Source organism: Sinocyclocheilus anshuiensis, unplaced genomic scaffold, assembly GCF_001515605.1.
Source record: "Sinocyclocheilus anshuiensis isolate Anshui unplaced genomic scaffold, SAMN03320099.WGS_v1.1 scaffold1291, whole genome shotgun sequence".
NCBI lineage: Eukaryota > Metazoa > Chordata > Actinopteri > Cypriniformes > Cyprinidae > Sinocyclocheilus > Sinocyclocheilus anshuiensis.
Window position 1 is genome coordinate 335,041 of NW_015540928.1, and position 21,267 is coordinate 356,307.

General features: G+C 36.6%; 2 protein-coding genes across 6 annotated transcripts; one reads left to right on the top strand and one right to left on the bottom strand.

The window, feature by feature from the left end:
• Positions 1–2,280: 2,280 nt before the first annotated feature.
• LOC107689420 (dnaJ homolog subfamily C member 1-like) lies at positions 2,281–6,668 on the bottom strand. Its single transcript, XM_016487392.1, has 10 exons — positions 6,665–6,668; positions 6,519–6,586; positions 5,425–5,526; positions 5,246–5,292; positions 4,534–4,699; positions 3,832–3,929; positions 3,599–3,749; positions 3,392–3,519; positions 2,824–3,214; positions 2,281–2,705 (listed from the first exon to the last, which is right to left on the bottom strand). Exons 1-10 carry the CDS (start codon positions 6,666–6,668, stop codon positions 2,637–2,639), a joined length of 1,224 nt encoding a protein of 407 aa, XP_016342878.1. The 3' UTR covers positions 2,281–2,636.
• A 2,893-nt stretch (positions 6,669–9,561) lies between these two features.
• LOC107689401 (polycomb complex protein BMI-1-B-like) lies at positions 9,562–16,946 on the top strand. 5 transcript variants are annotated; one of them, XM_016487373.1, is made up of 10 exons: positions 9,562–9,581; positions 14,169–14,300; positions 14,456–14,552; positions 14,743–14,798; positions 14,935–14,982; positions 15,075–15,183; positions 15,366–15,408; positions 15,513–15,611; positions 15,767–15,847; positions 15,942–16,946. In XM_016487373.1, exons 2-10 carry the CDS (start codon positions 14,183–14,185, stop codon positions 16,260–16,262), a joined length of 972 nt encoding a protein of 323 aa, XP_016342859.1. In that variant the 5' UTR covers positions 9,562–9,581; positions 14,169–14,182; the 3' UTR covers positions 16,263–16,946. The 5 variants fall into 5 exon arrangements, with proteins under 5 accessions (XP_016342859.1, XP_016342857.1, XP_016342858.1 ...); XM_016487371.1 differs by lacking the exon at positions 9,562–9,581 and adding an exon at positions 11,086–11,456; XM_016487372.1 differs by lacking the exon at positions 9,562–9,581 and adding an exon at positions 13,353–13,509.
• The last annotated feature ends 4,321 nt before the right edge of the window (positions 16,947–21,267 follow it).

Below are 21,267 nucleotides of genomic sequence, written 5' to 3' on the forward strand. Positions count from 1 at the left end.
GTAGATTATGTGTCGTATTTGATACATCAGGCTTTTATGGCTCGGAAAAACACATCTAGTACATATTCAGAGGCCCAAACAGAAATAATTTGGTTCAGGTGTTGTTATGCCAAAAAGTAAGATGAAATTCTGATTGTTTGTAATGTAAGTCAATGACATCTTTATTATAACTAGCAATATAGTTATTCTTACGTTTAGTTTATAATAATCAGTAAGATTTCACAACAAAAAGATATAGCCTATGTATTATGACCAGGAGGGGGTGTTTTTAGAATTATAGTTAAATGTTTTTTACTTGCTAAAAACTATCAGTCACAGGGCAGAATGTTGTATTGAGTAGCCTACAACAGTTTTTTTTTCAGCAAAGTTTAGAGGCATTAGAAATTAACGTATCAAATATATGATACAGTAGGCTTTATAGGGTTAAAGACATTGAGGATATTTTCCTATAGGCTTTGGACCATCATTCCAAGGTAAACAGCACACTGTAACATCTGAAGTAGATTGCAAATGATGAATAACACCATGTTTTATTGATTTAAATGCCCCTCTTTCTCCTGTTTACTTTATTTGTTCTAATATTCCCTGTAGTTCCCTGTAGATTATCACCACATTAAAGTAAGCGTTTAATTTTACAAAATATGAAACTTCCATTAATGACACTCAGGTCTTAAATCACTTATAGACCAACACCATATATAGCTGTGTGAATGGAAGCCATGTGTTTGTGACATTAAAGGGATAGTTCACCCAAAAATGAAAATTTGATGTTTATCTGCTTGCCCCCCCCAGGGCATCCAAGATGTAGGTGACTTTGTTTCTTCAGTAGAACACAAACAGAGATTTTTAACTCCCACCGTTGCAGTCTATCAGTCGTATAATGCATGGCAATGGTAACAAAATCTATGAGAGTAAAGAAAACATGCAGACAAATCCAAATTAAACCCTGTGGCCCGTGACAACACATTGATGTCCTAAGACACGAAACGATCGGTTTGTGCCAGAAACCGAACAGTATTTATATCATATTTTACCTCTAATACACCACTATGTCCAACTGCTTTGAGCGCGCAAATGGCATCCGGTGCGTGAGGTGTGTATGCACTCTGGCGTAGTTTACGCAAGTGATCTCTCGCACGTATACGTTACTCATTGTTTACACAGTGCACAGTCATTGTAGGTAATTTTTTTTTTATTCTAGAAGTGAACTAATCCTTTAAAGAAGATATGTTGGTGACCAAACAGTTTCCGTTTCCATTGACTTCAATTGACTTGACATAAAATATGCTGGAAGTCAATGGAAACCCAAACGATATATGATCTGATCATATGATATGACCAATGATATGAGGGTGAGTAAATGGATAAACATAAAATTTTCATTTTTGGGTGAACTATCCCTTTAAGAGGTTTGAACGGAGTTGAAAATCTGTCCTGTCGGGTTGGTAAACCTGTGCCAACAAAGCAAAACAATTAATGGCTGGTGTGAAGTAGCTGCATTTTCTCTCAGTCACACATCTTTTCATATTGTGTCCTGATAATAAATCAAACTGTCCTCAACAGGCTGGAAAGTGTTTTAAAAAAATAAAATTTTAAAATAAAATAAACTCTACATGTCATTATCACTGACACAGGAAATAACATGAAAATGCAACTATTGAAATTGCGTTTTTAATTGCAATATTTGACCATTTTAGATTGATTTAAAAACCTCTGAAAACTAATATAATAAAGCATGTACCTCTTTCCCTTTTGTAATGGGGTTAATTTTTTCATCCATTCTCTGGCCTCATCTTCCTACTCCACTTAAACCTTAGACTCTGAAACAATGCATTATTGAAATAGCCCTTAGAAATATTAAGCCGTAGGTATATTTAGAATGCTGCTGCAAATAAAATTAACTTGAAATTTGGTGAAACTTTAATACTTTTATCAGTTTACTTTATAGACAAAGTAATTCCACTTATCTGTAGTTGTTTGAGAAAGTCAGATTCAAAACCATCAAATGTCATTTGGTGTATGTTGATAATAAGGGTAATCCTTTCAAAAGAAAATCTCGCAAATTGCACCTATACCAAGAACTAAATAAAATGCATATCAAAATTGTTTTACTGCATACAGGAAGCACAACATTGTGTAAACATCTTCGAAAATCACTTGGTTTAATTTAAATCTACAGAATGGAACATATGATGACAGTGTCATGTTCTTCAAAATGTATGAGCCAATATGTGCTGAAGCACAGTAATGACCACAAGAGAAACTATGACACATTACATGTTGTATGCAAATAACTTTATGTTATAACACATGACCAAAACAGATTACAGCACAACACATTGTGCTTCTGAAAAACAATGTTTCAGAATTGGGGAAAAAAACATTAAAATGTGCCTTCTGCTTCTCAGACTGTCTGGTTGCATAGAGAAACAAAAAATAACAAGTCTACAATCTGAAACAGATTTTAAAATAAATAAAACCTTATTTAAATGTGCGGTTGGGATCTCTCCAATGATTAAATGCTGACGAGTCAGGCTCTGGTGAACGTGGCACAAAGTCTGACAAAAGGACGTAGGGTTGCATTAAGGCACATAACAAGCAGGTGAGAGGTACGGTGAAATACTGAAGACCAGGAGTCAGCTCTTGGCCTGCTTCCGTTTCTGAATCAGCTCCGTCAGCAGTTTATAACGGGACATGCACTCCTCCTAAATAGGTTAAAGAGAATCAACTCATTAACTAACATGAAATCCAGCTTTTATATGCAGCTAAATGTCAGTTCAAATAAATTTTCCAATGACTGTGGGTGAGAAAGTTGATGCTCACCTTGGTTTTTCCAGGCACCACCTTAGCAATCTTGTCCCAGCGTTCAGTGGTGCCACATGGGAATTGCTGTAAGGCCAGCTCCAAGAGCTTCTGCTGGTTCTGTGTCCAGACATCTTCAGCAGCACTGGGTTTTTCTTTGGAGGCTGATGGTTTCTTCTCATCTTCACTGTCGTCATCTACAGCTGTGGGGTCGAAGTCTCTTTGTCTGCGTCCTTTCATCCTCTCCTCCGCTTCTCCGGTTCCAGCGCTCCCGGCCGCAGACTTTTTTGTCCGTCTTCTGAGCGCTTTGCTCTCAGAGTCCTCTGCCCCAGCAGGCTCTGCTGAATCCTCCAGCTGCTGCTCTAAGGGCTCCTCTCGCTGGGTCATCAGACTGTCTGGCACTGTGACGGCTCTGTGTATATATGATTAAATGTTAAAAAAGTAAAAAAAAAATGATATGATTAAATGTTAAAAAAGTAATACACTTTATAAATTAAATCATGCAATTTCCATCATTACATAAGTTTGATATATTCATCAGCATTATAGCTGCTATGGGTCGAGCACTAGTCATAACTGAACTAATTACAGATTTACCTCAGTCACTGATCTGCCTAACTCGTGAGCAATCTTCTCCCACCAGCCCGGCATTCCACCAGGAAACTTGGCCATGCAGCGGGAAAGCTGGCTGAGATCCTCCTCTGTCCACTCTTGAGTCTACGATCATCACCAGCCATTGGTTAATGCAATACTTTCAGTTTAAATCAAGGTCCTTTGAACAGAGACAAAAACCTACTTTCGTCTTCTGCTGTTTTTTGTCTTCTAACCAGTAATCCATTTGATCCTCAATATCATCAATAGACGTTCCCTGATCATACACTGGCACAAAAGCTGCATTTGTATTGGGTTCATAGACTGGAAACTCCACTTTAGGTTTCTTCACCTTATATATTTATCTATTTTAAGGCCTTAATTTATGAAAGGGTGAATTTAGACGAAGTCCCACAGAAACCTTGGTTATTAGATTACCTCTCATTTTTGTCCTGTGCCAAGGACTTAATCTCATCTGTCATCTTACTGCTTTGCTTCTTTTTCTTCTCTCTCTTCTTCCTGCTCAGAAGTTCATCCTGGGAAGAATTAAGACATAGCAATTATCACTGGGAAAGTACATTTAGTACTACAGAAGCTAGTCTCAGCCTCAGACGTCACCCCCATGGACCGCTGGCTGAACGTCTAATGCATATGGCACACAAAATGGGAAACACTTTGGGATTTTCAAAGTCGTCATCTAATTAGTTGAATTCTACAGGATTTCCAGGAGACATGTGTCGTGTTCTTTAACAGTCTGGCTGGAAACAAAGCTGTTGTGATGCCAAACCCTCTTATGGAAGAAGAAAGCTGTCATGTTTATAACTTTGACAATGAGCGCTCATCAGGATCAACTAAATGCTGGACTTTAAAAATTATGGGGAATTCGCAGCACTGTTGTTGCAGTAAACCTACACAAAGTTCTTGAATTATTTGCATGCCAGTCTGTTACTGTAGGGACATCGCAGCTAAACCATACAAACTGTGGCTGCTCTACTTGTTGGTCAGATGTCCTCTTGGCCAGTGAAGGTTTCTATGGGATCCAGACCTTCTGCCGTCAGTCTGAAGGTCTGGCTAGGTGAGACTATACAGAGGCTGGCATTACAAGACAACAACTGTGCTATACAACAATTCAACACTTACCAACTGCTTCTCAAGGTAGATGGACCATATAACTGCATAGTGACCCACTGTCAGAATGAGGAAGAGGAGGAAGCCCAACTCTCCATTACTCATCTTCCTAACGCGTCGATAGTAGAAGACAGGCTGCCTCCAGTCCGGCAGCCCATTAACCAGGATGTCATCATATCTGTGAATGTAGTAAGAAACTATTGTTGAAAGACTTTAGCAATTGTAATATACAGTTCATAGACCCTAGTCTATACCCCACTGGTACAAACAGTGGTTAGGGATCTTACTCAATGGCATAATGTCAATAAATTATTAAAGCTCCTATTTCATCCTTATTTAAGAACCTCTAGGAGCACTTTTCACTGCTATACTAGGATAGTGGTGCTTAACCAGGAGGCCTCAGCAACATTCAAGGATGCCACAGGACAACTTCAAATGACCTGTATTGAAAAACTAACCTTAAAATGATAAATAATGCTGATGATAATAATAACAATAATAATACATACATACATACAACAAATCCCAATAACAATTTTTTTTATTAAAAAAAAACAGAATCTTAAATTATGTGAAAATTACAGCAGAAATATCAGAGGAAATATCTTCAAATATTGTGTTGGACAACGGTATGCTTTCAAGGCAAAAAGGTTGAAAACAGCTGGTCTAGGATTAATAAAAAATAAAAAATAAAGTCCACAAGCAAATCATGAGAACACCTCACCTTTGTCTTCTTTCCTCATCCTTGAGGACTTCGTAGATGGCAACTAACTAGTAAGAGATGACAGAGAAGATATTTCAATTGTAATACACAGAATTCCAGAGTAAGGTATAGGAGCAACAATTAACATGATCTACATTAAGCCAAAGAGAACTTTCATTAAAGCTTAACAAAACACCTACCTGTCGAAATTGGTTTTCTGCATTTTCATCTTTGTTTTTATCGGGGTGTAATGTAAGAGAGAGCTTTCTATATGCCTTCCTGATCTCAGATGAGGATGCATCCTGTTAGAAACAGAATCAAGAACATAAACATCATAAACACTTACTGCCAATACTGACAGAATGTCAGGAATGCATATATTCTGAGACTACCCTGCAGTATGTTTAAAAATAAAAATGTTTTTGTAGCAAAGACTGTGTGATCAGACTGCCTGTGGCATTTCAGGCAAAATCAAATAACAGTTAGCAATAAAAGCTTACTATAAACATATTGGCAGCTGTAACTGGGAGACCATTTTGCTTTAGTAACAAACCAGATACCAGCAGATCATACCAGTGTGGTTAAGCTGGCTTCTGGAGCACAGTAGCTGGTTTACCAGCCTGGACTAGCTAACAACCATCTGAGACCGGCTGGATACTAGTTAGCATGTTCCAAAACAGAGCTACAATCTTTTTAGCACAGAATTAGCATTTCTTCTGAAATGCATTGACAGCAAATTTCTGCAAGTTATATACCTGAATCTTCTTTAAGGTAACGTTATATGCCCATATGCCTGAATCACGGTCGACGCTTTAGTAAAATCAAATGCCAGTTTTTTTTACTAACAGCGGTTATGCTGATAAAAGCAAGGGTTCTTCGATGCATCAAATATCACTTAGCAACCGAATGGCGAAAATACAGCAGAATGATAAGACATCTGTTTATGAGCCAAGTAATGACCCGTCGTGTTGTGTTGTACAGGCCCACAGCCGGGAGGTTTCTTGTCAATGGCCACCGCCGTCCAGGTTCTGTAGGAAGCAGAGTCCGTTTACCGCTTCCCTGAGTCGGGAGACATAATAGTGGGGCTGAAGAAAGATATTCAGCTAACGGATCGAGTTGCTTTGATACGAATGCAATCCTGTAAACGAACGCACTGGAGGCGACCCTGCGATAAATCTTAGTCAGCGCTGCTATATGTTAAAGTTAAATGCATATCACAATTACCGACACCGTTTGAATGGCCAGAGTTAAAGGCGCGCGTGAAAATTTGCGAAGTACATCAAATTGGTCTTACCTGATTAACCGACAGGAACTCATAGAAGGTTTGTGGGATTTCCTCCACTAGGTCGAAAAGCTCCAAGTCTTACCTACTGCCCATACGGACAATCTTGGTTTTGAGGCCACTTTAGCATAACTTCCCGTCCTTTGGCTCAAACGGGCCCATTGCTTGAGCTCAGCCTGCTCTACGTAACGTTACACACGTTTCACATGCAGCCGCCACAGCACGAGCCAATAAGCATGAAAGCTTCAGTAATGCTGGTGCGTCGTGTGTACACCCTTAGCAGGAGACTTCCAGGACTCCTGGCACCTCGGTTTTAGCGGAATCGATTATATTTAATAATACTATAAATCAAGTGAGCATTACGTGTAGGCCTACTGGTAGATGCTTAACATTTTTCTCAAATTAAGATAATTTGGCCTCGTTACAGCCCTTTTCCACATCTGTAATGACATCTGTTGTCTTTTTCTTTGTTTAATCTCTAATTATAAAAGAAGTGATGAAAGCTAAAAATAAAAACTAATTTGATTGGAGAGAGCTCAAAATGATTCCTCCCATGTAGCGTTGTTGTTCTCTTACTATTAATAGCCAAAGCCTAATAATCTCCTTTTCATCTTTCGTCAATTTTGCTACATTGACATTCCATTTAAACATTTTCAACCATTCATCGGCCGTCTCTGTAATCTGTTGCAGTCTAAAGAGATGGTCACATAACCAGGGCTACATTAGTCCCGATTCTTTTCGGAAACAACAGCATGTTCCATGAAGTTCAGATAAAAGTCCATTTGATTAAAACTGTCTGGCAGCAATAGGCCTATAATATTCGAATGAACAATCCAGTGGTGGCTAAACATTAAGCATGGTTCAATACATGATAGCGCCTAATGGGTTTTTCTCGGCAAAGTTTGTTTTTGTGACAAAGAAAATACATGAGTGAAAATATTAAAAGATCAGACAGTCAAAACATCTGAGATGTTATAAGGTATAGCTAGATAGAGAAAGCTCACAGTCAGCCTACTTCCTATCTTTAAAAGAGGGAGAACTAAACCAAATCTACTATTAAAATGCGGGCCTACGAAATAATCATAATTAAATATCTAAGTAGATTTAATTGTATCAGCCATTTGCGGTGGTCACATAGCCTACATATGACCTAGGCCTACAATAAATACAAGTCTTGGAAAAAAATATCTTATTTTTTTCTATAATTTATATATGAGTTTTATTTTATCATATATATATATATATATTATTAACGGAGGTTAACCTAATTGTTTTATAGCTTTGATTTGGTCGTCAGCGAAGTTGCATTTTAGGACATATGCAAACATGCTTAATTATGCATGTTTAATTCTGTGACATTCTTTTGAGAAAACTTTAAAAAAGAAAAATTAGAAGAAAAAGAAGAAGAATCCCATTTACACTTCTGTATTTGAGAAACTCATGAGGGCGTCGTTGGGTTTGGTGAAATCCATGTCAACGGGTTGGCCTTAACAACGGAATTCTGAAACAAAGTTTACGTCCCCATTGTCTTTTAATGGAAAATCGTTCATTTAGCCATTTTCTTTGTTTGTTAAACTCTTGTCCTTGATTTGACACAAACAAACTTTAGGGACGCAAGCTGTGACGAAGAAAGTGCTGCTGCATGGGCTTTCATTTTGTTAACTGTGCAGCAATTAAAACAAAGAATAACATTCTAGGTCTAGGAATATTGCTGCAATGTAGGCATAGCCTACAAAAAAAGTCTATATTAATCTAAGCATGGCAACCACCACCTAGTCTTCCTAAAATGCTAAATAAATCAATAAAGCGCAAAAGCCATATAATTATCGTTTCTAAATAAATAGGAAATAAAAAATATATATTTTCTCTAGATTACTGGCCATAGCACATTGTGGTTAATTTTGGCGATCTGTTAACAGTTAGGCCTACAGATTGATATATATATTTTAAATGCATCATAATTACAAACCTATTACACGTCCTAATTCTACACTTGGAAGGTTGGCCTGGGAACATTTTTTCCACCCCATTTAGTCAATCCCATGTAGGCCTAACAAATTTGATCAATTATATTTAATTTTTTTTTCTTTCTAAACAGAATGGCAGTATCGAAAAGCAAGGGGAAAATGTATTATTTACGAGCAGAGTACTTAAATACATGTTGAGCTGATAGGATAAGGCACACGTCATTCAGATAAATAAAAATAATTCATTAATGTCTTAGCACTGAAAAAAATGACTAGTGAGCGGTACGCGGAGAGGTGGTTTATATACAAGGGAAAAATGCAAACAAGCTCATTGACTTTGACACACCCGGCAATAAATTTCAAGTTACATTTCTATGAATTATTAAACCAGTAATATTAACATATACTGATATCTGACCTTTTTTGTCTGCCCATTGTTTCATTCGTGTGCTTAGCTTAATATCATAATAGAACAATATTCATGTCCATTCATGAAATCGTCATCATTCGATTTAGACCATCAAAGACATAAATACAAACTCAAAGCGGTTTTATCTGTAAGTCCTGACCTCCAGCTCCCATTCAGTCCACAAATCAATTTTGTGGGATCTGTAAACAATCAATAATCAATAGAGTCATTAGACAAAAGAGGAAACGAAGTCACCGAGCATGGTCATTTTTGAGAGATCTTCTAGTTTTATTTGCCGTTTATATATTTTTTATTTTATGATTTATTATAATCGCTTTTAATTGTCTTCATAAGCTTTTAAGAAAGATCGAACAATTAATGACCAGACAAAAGAGCCCGCGTTTTAAAATGGTAATGTAGCCTATCGGTTCGTAAATAAAATTCGGGTCAACATTTCCTGCTTAATCACGCAAGGAACCGAGCAAAGCATTTGTTCTTCACAAATTTAATTAATATTGGAATAGTTTCCCATGATGCATAGAAGCTATGGAGTTGTCAATAACTTTACAGTTTTTGCAAGAGGAGGGCATTATAGGCTATCTCTCTCACGAGTTGTTGCTCAAGATTCCGTGCTGCATTAACACCCGGTACTGAGATACGGCCATTTGAGTCACATCTGTAGTCGGAATAAAGAAATAGGTAGGTAGCCTATATTTGTGAGAAAATGACAAAGTCGCTGAAATTACAATTGGCGTACCTTGACCAATTCGATTGATGCGCGGAGATAATGGCCTGATTTTTTTTATTCTAGCGATAGATTATGTGTGAAACGTATGTGGAAACCGAAGAAGCTGTAACGTTTTAACGCTAAAGTGCTTCAGGTTTCCGCCAGCATGCTGAGCTTCTTTGTTTTCACTGAAGTGCCTGTATTAGAGCAGCTGACGTCATGGCAGGCCGAGTGCGCGTGTGGTTTGCAGCTGAACGCAGTGCCCTGAACGAGGAGACTATAGCCTACAGTCCAGCGCGACAGAGAAAAACACAGACCTACCACACATGCACGCGAGAGCACGCACTAACGCGAGCTCACAATTTCACTGATTATTTAATCATTGAAAAATTATATGTAACTTGACCTGTTACACTAAGGGAATGCTATCAAAGTAAATGCAAACGTTTGTGAACGGTCTCTGGAATTTGTAAACACAAAAGTGAAAAATAAAAAATAAGTAGGCTAAAGCTGTATAAACCCAACAGTCAAGTCGGGACCGGTAAATGAAGTAGCCATAACGGTAATTTACTAAAGCATGGCTTTGCTTAGAACGCCTTTCGTTTCTTTTGAGACACGAGTTCAGTGGGACTTCTATAGCCTAAGTGTAGCCTACATGTTACATATTGTATATAGGCCTATGGCAAAATATTGCTGTAAAGGATACATATTTGCCTCTTCTACGGCATTAGAAACAAATTATTGAGATATCCATCCATACATTCAGAGTAAAATTTCGAATCACCACCTTTTCCTCTAAAGTGAGTGTAAATAAAAGCAACTGCTTTATATGTTACTTATCAGGTCCAATGATTTTACATTCGAAGTATTAGGGTCTAACTAAAACCCAAACGTTAGGAATGTAAAATGTGAGACTATTTTTGAAATTTTGCTTTACTGGTTTATATAGGCTAAATTACACTAAGCTACAAAGGCCGTAGCCTATTAACGGTCTGTGAAGTCAAATATTTTCTAAGCATATATTCAGCAGAAGATAATGCTCCGGGAACATGGCCATTCAAATGTAAATCTTTCGTGGGAGCAAAATATAAAAATCAACGTGAATTGAAAAATAGAGAAAGCATTTAGAGCGATTAGGCTATTGATTCCTCTTGCTCTTGCCTAACTTGCATCATGCCATTTTTAAATGCAGCCTAATTTGGACTTATTCAAAATAACCCTTCTACTTGTTCTGCAAGGGCATTTAGCACTACATGCGATTTTTTTTGTGAGAATAAAGAGAAATTCCGCTTCTCTAAAAGTTCTTTATTGCTCATAGTCTAAGAATCATTACGACCAAACTGCGTGGCTTGGGGTTTCCTCTTCAAGTGGTGATGTGGGTGGTGAGGTTTGACAAAGACATCTGTTAGAGGGGTACCCTATTGATGACATACCCCACTACTAATTCCCAGGCTACCCGTAAGGAATGGGATCACGTGATGGAGTGGGGCGGTCGAACTAAGCCATTTTGGGGACTGTGTCAGTTTGCACTGAACCATCAGGCAGTGAGGTTTTCAGATCGCCGTGCAGGAGAACTACGCTACTGGAATATACCATCTATGAGCGGAATCTGTGGATTTATCTGTGAATCAAATCGGAAAGTGTCGGCGAAGAGTGAGCTACGTTAACCTATGTGCAATTGCGCAAGAAGGCCACAATGAGCACGGCGTTGGAACGTTAGAGCCATTGACAGCGTCTGCAGCTCATTCCAAGATGGCCGCTTCGGTAGCATTCATTTTTTGCTGATCGACTCTCAAGTTTCATTGTCTACCACAACAAAGCTTAGAAACCATCGGGAAATATACTTGGTATGTACGCTTGAATATACAAAAGAGCGGAGTTACGAGCTTTTTTGCTTTTGTTTTATTTTTTCCCTCTTTGGAGACAAGAGAGTAACAATGTAACATGAGTCTCGTAGGCTACGTGCGAATTTCATTTCAGTTTGTGACATTTTTTTATGAAACGTAACCAGTCACATATGCTAACACAATATGCATGTTAATGAGTATGTCGTCTTTGTAAAACTGAAGTATATATGCTCTCTTCAAGTGTTGTTTTTAACCCAAAAAGTCGGCGCGCGCTGCAGAACAGGCGCGTTGGGGCAGGTGTTAACGGGTGACCACTTTCAACCATTTCTTCACGCTCGAAAATCAAACATTAGATCTCTTATTTTATAGAACTGAGTAGTCTGGAAAGTGTATATTTAGGAAAATGTAACTTTAACGTGTTTTAATGTCGTCGATTAATTTTATTAACTTAAATTCATGTGCGTATTTGCTTGGTCCCTCTTCGCTGTAACACACGAAGCCAGAAAATTGTTTTGAGGCTGTTAACTTATAGCCTATTTTAAATATGTTTCGAGCGTGTTCTCTAATTGTTTTTTTGTCACTGAATGTAACTTGGCTTGTGTGTTTTGTATTAGGCTTTTAAAAAATAATAGTAGGCTACATTGTATCGATATGCATCCTTTGTGACCACGAGTCAGACTGAACCGAACCTTTTTTTTTTGGACAATAGGACAAGAGTCCTAATTCTAAGATTAGATTTTTAAATGTTTTTTTTTTTCGTTAGCCTGATATAGGCTATAGCCTACATGCCATTATTAATCAGTCGTTAACTAAATGACTCCCCCGCTCATGGTTAATAAAAAATGTTGATAGCCCCATCAAATAAATTAGATAATGTAGACTAACATCGGTTGTTAACCTAGTTCTCTATTGCTCAAATCATACTTCCATATTTAAACGATTTAGCTGTTACCTGCAGATATAGCCTACTTTTGTTTTCCCATCTGACCTTTCCACCATGCCGTGCATTACTGACTTATTTATTATTATACACAGGCATACACATATATACACACTATATATTAATAGCCTATATATATTTTCCACACCGCATATCTGTAGGCATATTTCACAGTCAAATCATAAAATGCTTGCTTGCAATCATCTTTCTGAAAATAAAAAGAAGACACTTCATAGTAGTCCCGAGTATCAAGATATGACTCTTATCTATGTTAAACTGGCAGATTTACTGTAACTGCAGTCTTTCCTTGTCCTAGACCTCTTCTTCACAAAGTCAACAGTTCCGTTTCCAGAGTGTTCAATATGCTATCAGATACGAATCCTAGTGTAATCTGAATATTATTACTAGACCACATAGAGTATTGTGAGTTTTCATTATTGATCAAGCTTGAGAAAAGGCTTTCCAGGCCAGCTATAGCCTATAGTTCCAAACCAAAGCTGTTTGGAACCTGAGCCAGCTTGTTTCTGTAATCCACTTTTCAACAAATTCACTTATGTAAAATAATTCAGTTTAACTTAATGACAGTTGACTGTTCTTAATAAAGAAGTAAAAGTAGGCTAGCCTACAGAAATACTGTCTTATAGGCTAGGTGTTTTGATTTTTGTATGTATCAAATGCAATGCGTTGTTCTGCACTTTTTGAATGGTATTAGAAGCTATTAAGTTCTTGTATTATACTATTGCAGTACAATGTCTTTTATATAGCAAGCATAGGCTATATTTTCTCAGTTACTGTGCAACTATTTAAAGGTTGGCATGTGTCAAGTGTAGAGAGTCTAATTAAATTGAATTCCGTACGCTCTCCATTGAGGACGGTTTATAATTGAACATTCGCAGTTACGGGATGTTGATATTTGAAAAATTGACGTTAAACTACCCACACATACCAATATCGCAGTCGAGAGATAACGGGATCACGGATGCGAGCTCTCGCGCTTCCGTTGACCGTGTTCCTCATTGAAGGCATCGGCAAAGCAGGGAAGAACACATTGTTTTCTCGTTGACGCTGGAAGCGATGCGTGCTGAAATTATGGTTGTACGACGTGTTTAACAGGTGATAGTACTCAACTGCTTCTTAAGCAGTAGTGTGTGGTGGTGCACAGGTCGCAGCCTCATGCGAGCGAACTCGCTCGGACACGGGGCTGGCTGGCTGTATCAAAATGGCAGCCACGTTCAAGTAGCCGCATGCTTTTTGAAAAACACAGTTGTCGAGAGGAAGTGGTGGCGTTTTACCGTTAATTAGTTGCATTTATGGTCATTTGTAATGCTCCGGACCATCTGTGAATCTGAGCTAGGCTATGAGGCTCCGTTTAGTCTGGCACAATGCCAATTACAACCCGTCGTCATAGCAACTGTACGTGTGGGTATTTGGCTTTCACTCTCACCTGTACGCATCCCCGCAAATAAAAGAAAACCATTTTAACGTTTGCGTGGAACCTCTCCTGGAATGCCAACGAGTTTAACCAAAGATGTTGTGAATTTAGAAAAACACCTAGGTCATTTGAGTTGTCAGTTGTAGCCTATTGCCGGGTAACACGTTAAAACAGCCGGGGTAGGCTAGCCTATTTTTTCTGGTTTGTCGTATATTTTGTTCGCTTCAAATAGCCTAGCCTACAAGTGGACCATCTAACCTTAATAACCCGACTTTATTTTTTTCCTATAGGATATTAATTGTTACTGTAAATATTAATGAGTGTCGTTTTTGGTTATCAGGTCTGCGAACTCACATGACAATGCACCGAACAACAAGAATCAAGATAACGGAGCTAAATCCTCATTTGATGTGCGTTTTATGTGGAGGATACTTTATTGATGCGACCACCATTGTCGAATGTTTGCATTCATGTAAGTCTGTCATAATCTCTATTATTTCATTGTTTTTAAACTTTAATGCGTTTCTTTGTTGGGCATGCAAACGGGACTGTCTTTTTAAGTCGCCTCAAATGGTATTTTAATTGGTCGCATGTAGGTAGTTAATTTGTCGTCTGTTGTTTTCACAGTCTGCAAAATGTGCATTGTGAGGTATCTGGAGACCAGCAAATATTGTCCTATTTGTGATGTCCAAGTTCATAAAACAAAACCTCTCCTCAATATCAGGTAATAGCTGGGGATTGTTGTAGGCTATTTAAATAAGAAACAAATGTTCCAGATACCATAATTTTAAAATTATTTGAATAAACATCCATGTTGATTGTTCATCCAGAAAATACATTAAAGCTTTACATTTCTGTACTTCAATAAAAAGAGGGACAGTTTGTATACCCCTCAAAATGTTTGTATATTTCAGGTCAGATAAGACCCTTCAGGACATTGTGTACAAGCTGGTGCCTGGTCTGTTCAAAAGTAAGTGCAAGAAGTTTGTGTTCATTTTAATAATTATTAATTATGTATTTATGTTTTACAGAACTGCAATATAACTTATTACTAATCATTTCTTAAATCAATATAGTGATGTATTTATTGTGCTTTTGTTACTCAGATGAGATGAAACGAAGGAGGGATTTTTATGCAGAGCATCCAGTTGATGGTAAAATTTTAAGATGGTCATTGTGATATTTTAATTCATAAGCAGTCTTGTTTTTTTTATCTTGAAGTTGTAATTGTTTCTGTGTCCTTCAGCTACTAATGGTTCTAATGAGGACAGAGGAGAAGTTGCAGATGAAGACAAGAGAATCATTGCAGACGATGAGATCATCAGTCTGTCCATTGAGTTTTTTGATCAGAACAAGTAGGTTCTGTTCAGTATACGGTCCTTGTGGAATGTAATTTTCATTATCGTCGGAGATCTCTTTCATGTTGCTTATAAAATTGACATTAGTAAATAATCATTAGTAAAAGGCCCAGACCTTTGACATTTATAGTTTTGTGGTTAGACAGTGCGTTCATTTTTTTTTCTCTTAAAATGATCAGGCTTGACAGTAAAGATGGAGAAGAAAAAGAAACCACAAAAGAGGTAATTAATTTCTGAATAAAATATTTTAGAACATGTCTCATTTAGTCAGTTTTGAGGGTTATAGGACTACTTAATGAATTTTTGTAATGGTCTAATTTTTATAGGTGAATGTAAAGCGGTATTTACAATGCCCAGCGGCTATGACAATAATGCATCTCAGAAAATTTCTCAGAAGTAAAATGGATATACCGTGTACCTTTCAGGTAATCTTGTTTACATTCACTTCCTAAAAGGTTTAATCTTCTCTCTAAACTTCTCTTACTTGTTGCCATGTTTTTAATGCAAAAGCGCAAATTTTGCACTTTTGAAGAATTTGTCAGTATGAGCTTGTTTAGATAAGATTCTGTTTTTCTTTCAGATTGAAGTTATGTATGAAGACGAGCCTTTGAAAGATTATTATACTCTTATGGATATTGCTTATATCTACACATGGAGAAGGGTAGGAGTATTAAATCTGATATATTTAACACTTTAAACTGTGCTATTACATTTTAGTCCAGCTGCGGAGATAATAACATGCTGATATTTTTCAGAACGGGCCCTTGCCGTTGAAGTACAGAGTTAGGCCTGGCTGCAAAAAAATGAAGTTGAGCAGCCCAAGGGATGATATGACCGGTGGCAGAAGGCCTGATATAGAAAGCGATTCCAGCAGTGACAAACCAAACAGCCCGACTGCTGCTGCCGCCCCATCCACATCCTCCTCTCTGCCCAGCCCGAGCACTCCTGTCCAGTCTTCACATCCCAGCTTCTCCACCGTTAACGGAGTCTCTGCCAAAGTGGGCCACAATGGCCAAACTCCTTTCAGCAGCAAAGTCTGCAAAACTTCTCATAATGGCTCCAACTCTCTTGGGTGACTTGCTTATGGATGCCAAAGCCATCAAACCCATGCAAACAGAGCTGTGATGTAGATGCTTTCTTTATAAACCCTCTCTTTCATTTTTTTTTTAATATCATTTTTAAATATATTTGTTTTGTCACCACATGTGAAAACTTTGTAACAGCGTTGTTTGGGTTATATTTTGTATTAATTACTATGGCGTAACATATTGTGAAGAGTACTGGAGGGAAACTCAACAAGAAGGAGAATGTATCTAGGTGTTTTTATAAACTCTGTCTTGTTCCTTTAGATTAGAACATCAATGTATATAAATAATTTCCTTGTCCATGTAGTCTTCAGTAAAACACATGGCGGCACGCGCAATGTTTGATTATCCAGATTGCATTGATTTTATTCGGGTGAAATGTGTAACACCAAACTAAATTTGCAAAGGGCAGAAATGCAGCGCAAGTATTGTCTTGGATAAACACAGAAAGTGTAATAAAAAAATCTGCTAGCTACATGCTCGTCATATAAGTTGAGAAGTTTTTTTCTCGATGTGTTATCACGCGAGGATAGAAGACTCCGTACAGCCTTAAGTTCAGATGTTTTTTTCTTGCTCTGCCTTTCTGTTCAAGCGGTTATTTGTTAAAGCCAATGTATCATTTACTGTTGTACAATATGAAACATTTGTCTAAATAAACATTTTACTTTTTTATTACTAAATGCATTGTGTGGCCTTGATAAAACAAACCACTAGCTACTTTGTTTACAATGTGGGCCTATATTGAGACAAGAACCTACTTCGGCCTTGGATAAATTAGGTTCTCATTTCAAAGGAAGCTGTTTGATACCTTATTTTATTTTAATTTAGCTGTACAGACTAAATAATTTAAAATAATTGTTAATGGTAAAACTGCGACATGTTTTAATGTGGGCAAATTTCCCACTAGAAAAACCGTATGAGGCGTTCTTGAACTGAACTGAAATGTGTGGTCATTCGTAATTTTTGACCCGTCTTGTGATCAGTAGATATGATTCCATAAATATTCCATAGGCCTATGACTCGATAGTTCAAACAACAAATAGTGACCGTGTGGGTGCAAATCACAAAAATACAAGCTTATAGAATACTAATAGTCCTGTTAAAGACTAAAATACACGCATAAATAGATATATAGGCTATATAGTCAACTAAGAATGGTGAGCAACGGCTATTGTCTGCTATATACGTTTGCTTTGACTGCATAAAGTAGGATAGGTTAAATATTTGATAAAGGTCTATGTCTATGTCCAGCCGCAACAATTATAATTGTTGTAAAGGTAGGCTATTATCAGTAGTTTGTTTTCGGCTCGGGTCTCTCTTGTCCGTGTCAGATCGCTCTGACCTCATTCACACCTATGTCTATGTAAAAACACCGCAGAACATAACAGGTCCACGCTGAAAATGTACAGAAATAAGAAGCCTAGTCAAAGTAGCTACAGATAGCCTAGCTACTTACTCGTTTTTTTAAATTTAAAATAACTTATTAGGTAGGCCTTATTGTCTCGTTAATCTCAATCATTAGAGCAAACCCGATAGGCCTAACCATAATGATCTCTGAATATAGGCTATAACCTATACCGTACTGAATTAATAGACTGTTCTATATTATCTATTGTCTAAGCGTATGCTTGAATAATCTCGTGGTGTCCTGTCAGAATTAGCGGCTTCTGACAATTAGGCTATTTGGCCGATGTTGAACAGGCTATAATCGAAATGTATTAAAAACCTTCCGTGTTAAATGTTAAGAATTATATTTATATAAAAAGAAATAAAGAAAAAGTTAAGTAAAATACAGTTAAAATGTAAAGACATACATTGACACGCCGAAGCGATTTTTTTAAATTGCTATCGCTCTGTAGATGTCTGTGAATAATGTCTGTGGGAATGGAAAGCCGAAGTAAAGTGTCTCAGATTAAGTGGAATGAATGAACCGATTTATTCTGGAGTAGCTGAGCTGAAGTGGGGTTCCTTTTTGGGGTTTGCCTTGTTAAGTAAAAACAATAGGCCTACTGATATATATATATATATATATATATATATATATATATATAAAACTAGAAATGAAAAAATGGTTTTAACCTGAAGCAACAGTCATACGAAGAATAATTTTTAGGCGGAGCAGTTAAGGCTCTTCTTCATTAACACGGTTGACAGCAAATGACATGCAAGGCCTACAAAGTCAAGAGCTTTTCATATTAAAAAAATTAAAATGACTACGTCTAAAATATCAGCCTCGCATAAAGCGTTTGGTGGAATCTGGTCTAAATGATTGTTATGTAACTGTACGGCAGCGCGATGCGCCCTCTTCTGGTGTTAAGCATGTAACGCACCTCCACAATAAACCAACAAAACGAGACCGTTCTTCTTTATAGTTACACGGGCTTTTGAAAATCTAAATCACTATCATACATGAGAAACTTTCAATTTAATTAAATTTACACTGTTTAAGGATTGGTTGAGATACACTACCAGTCAAAAGTTTTTGAACAGTAAGATTTTTAATGTGTTTTAAAGAATTCTCTTCTGCTCACAAAGCCTGCATTTATTTGATCCAAAATAGAGCAACTGCAGTAATATTGTGAAATATTTTTACTATTTAAAATAACTGCTTTCTATTTGACTATATTTTGAAATGTAATTTATTCCTGTGATTTCAAAGCTGATTTTCAGCATCATTACTCCAGTCTTCAATGTCACTTGATCCTTCAGAAATCATTCTAGTATTCTTTGCCAATAGATTTGCTGCTCAAAAAACATTTATTATTATTATGTTGAAAACAGCGGAGTATAATTTTTTCAGGTTTCTCTGATGAATAGAAAGTTCAGAAGAACAGCATTTATATGAAATAGAAATCTTTTGTAACATTATAAATGACTCTATCATCACTTTTGATCAATTTAAAGCATCCTTGATAAAAGTATTAATTTCTATAATTCATAATAAATAGTAAAATATTTCACAATATTACTGTTTTCACTGTATTTTGATCAAATAAATGCAGGCTTGGTGAGCAGAAGAGTTCTTTAAAAAAAACATTAAAAACCTTACTGTTCAAAAACTTTTGACTGGTAATGTATGTACAGTAATATTAGGTTTATAGTTTAGACAAAATGTTACAACATGCTCCAATCACCCCTATATTTACATAATGTTGTCTTTGTGAGTCTTCATTATATTTTGAATTAAATTTTCGATTAAATTTAACAGACATATTTTAATTTGACATAAACATTATTTTGTCTATCCATGGGTTTAATGATGAACACAACCAAATGTAAACCTTTCAGGGGAAGCACTTTATTTTTTTTAATGGTTTAGCTTGTGAATGTAAGATTTTGCCATAATACATGAATATTACAAACATTTATCAAGCTGAGCAATGCATCATTTTATTGAGCAATGCTTATGGTGTATTTTGATCAAATAAATGCAGGCTTGGTGAGCAGAAGAGTTATTTAAAAAAAACATGAAAAACCTTACTGTTCAAAAACTTTTGACTGGTAATGTATGTACAGTAATATTAGGTTTATAGTTTAGACAAAATGTTACAACATGCTCCAATCACCCCTATATTTACATAATGTTGTCTTTGTGAGTCTTCATTATATTTTGAATTAAATTTTCGATTAAATTTAACAGACATATTTTAATTTGACATAAACATTATTTTGTCTATCCATGGGTTTAATGATGAACACAACCAAATGTAAACCTTTCAGGGGAAGCACTTTATTTTTTTTAATGGTTTAGCTTGTGAATGTAAGATTTTGCCATAATACATGAATATTACAAACATTTATCAAGCTGAGCAATGCATCATTTTATTGAGCAATGCTTATGGGACAGAGTGCATTTAAATACGCTTGCATGACGTAGATAACAGTTATGACAAGTAGACTGACAAGTGATAATATCTTCCTTTGACAGCATCTTTAAAAGAGCTCACAATTCCTTCAAAGCTTTTTTCTCTTCCTCAAACATGAAAGTATCAAACTCACACTGTACCATCAACATGGACGGATGTTTTTACAAATTACAACACAAAAGAGATCATAACTCTATACAATTTGAGACAAAGTGAAGTCATTTTCCCCAAAAGCTCATAGAAGTGGCTTCTTTGAAATTCACAAGTGCTGTACAGACATCAAATTCAAAGTCAGGAGTGTGTGTTCACGAAGACTCTTGCCTCTTCCACTGGAAACTGTACCAAAAACAAGATCTGACATTGCTTATTATCTAATTAGTAATTGCAATAACAAAAAATAACTTCAATGTAGGAATCAAATTAGTAAATTAAGCAAAACTGATGAGGTCCGGGGAACTCTTTAAGTTTTTGTGCCGTTAGGACTGCAACAGTCATAATATTGCAAACACATAACACACTCGCATATTTACACATCTACAGAGGAACAGCAGAACCACCTTAGGATTCGTCCTATTCTCCTTTCCCTTTTTAGAAAATAACATTTTTCAAGCGTCTCTTTTTAAAAAATGATTCAAATACAAAATTAAATAATTCCGAGTAAAAAAGGCACACCCTCGCACAGTGTATATATGTCAACACATACAGTAGAATATTTAGGATTACTTTGCAAACGATATTTCAGAAGAAGACATATCACAATATCTACATATTTTATAATACTAAAGGTCTCTGGGATCACACAAAGTTTCGACAATGATGAGAGAGAGAGAGAGATAACAATAGTAAGAGGCAGCATTCTCTCACTCTTTACAGTGCAGCTGAAACACTATACGCAGATTCAAGCATCAATATAGCGCCAGCACAACTGCTTTCTCAAGAGAACGGCCCACTGTAAACTTGCAAATTATTACTGTAAGAAAAAGGAAGGTACAAATATGCTTCATTTTCATACAATGGTTTCTAATCAAGAGCTAAACAACATAAAACAGGCAATGTTTTGTTCTTTCACTAGGGATACAAAAGTGGCAACGCACATGTAACCCATTAGGTGCTTTAACACATTCTACGAA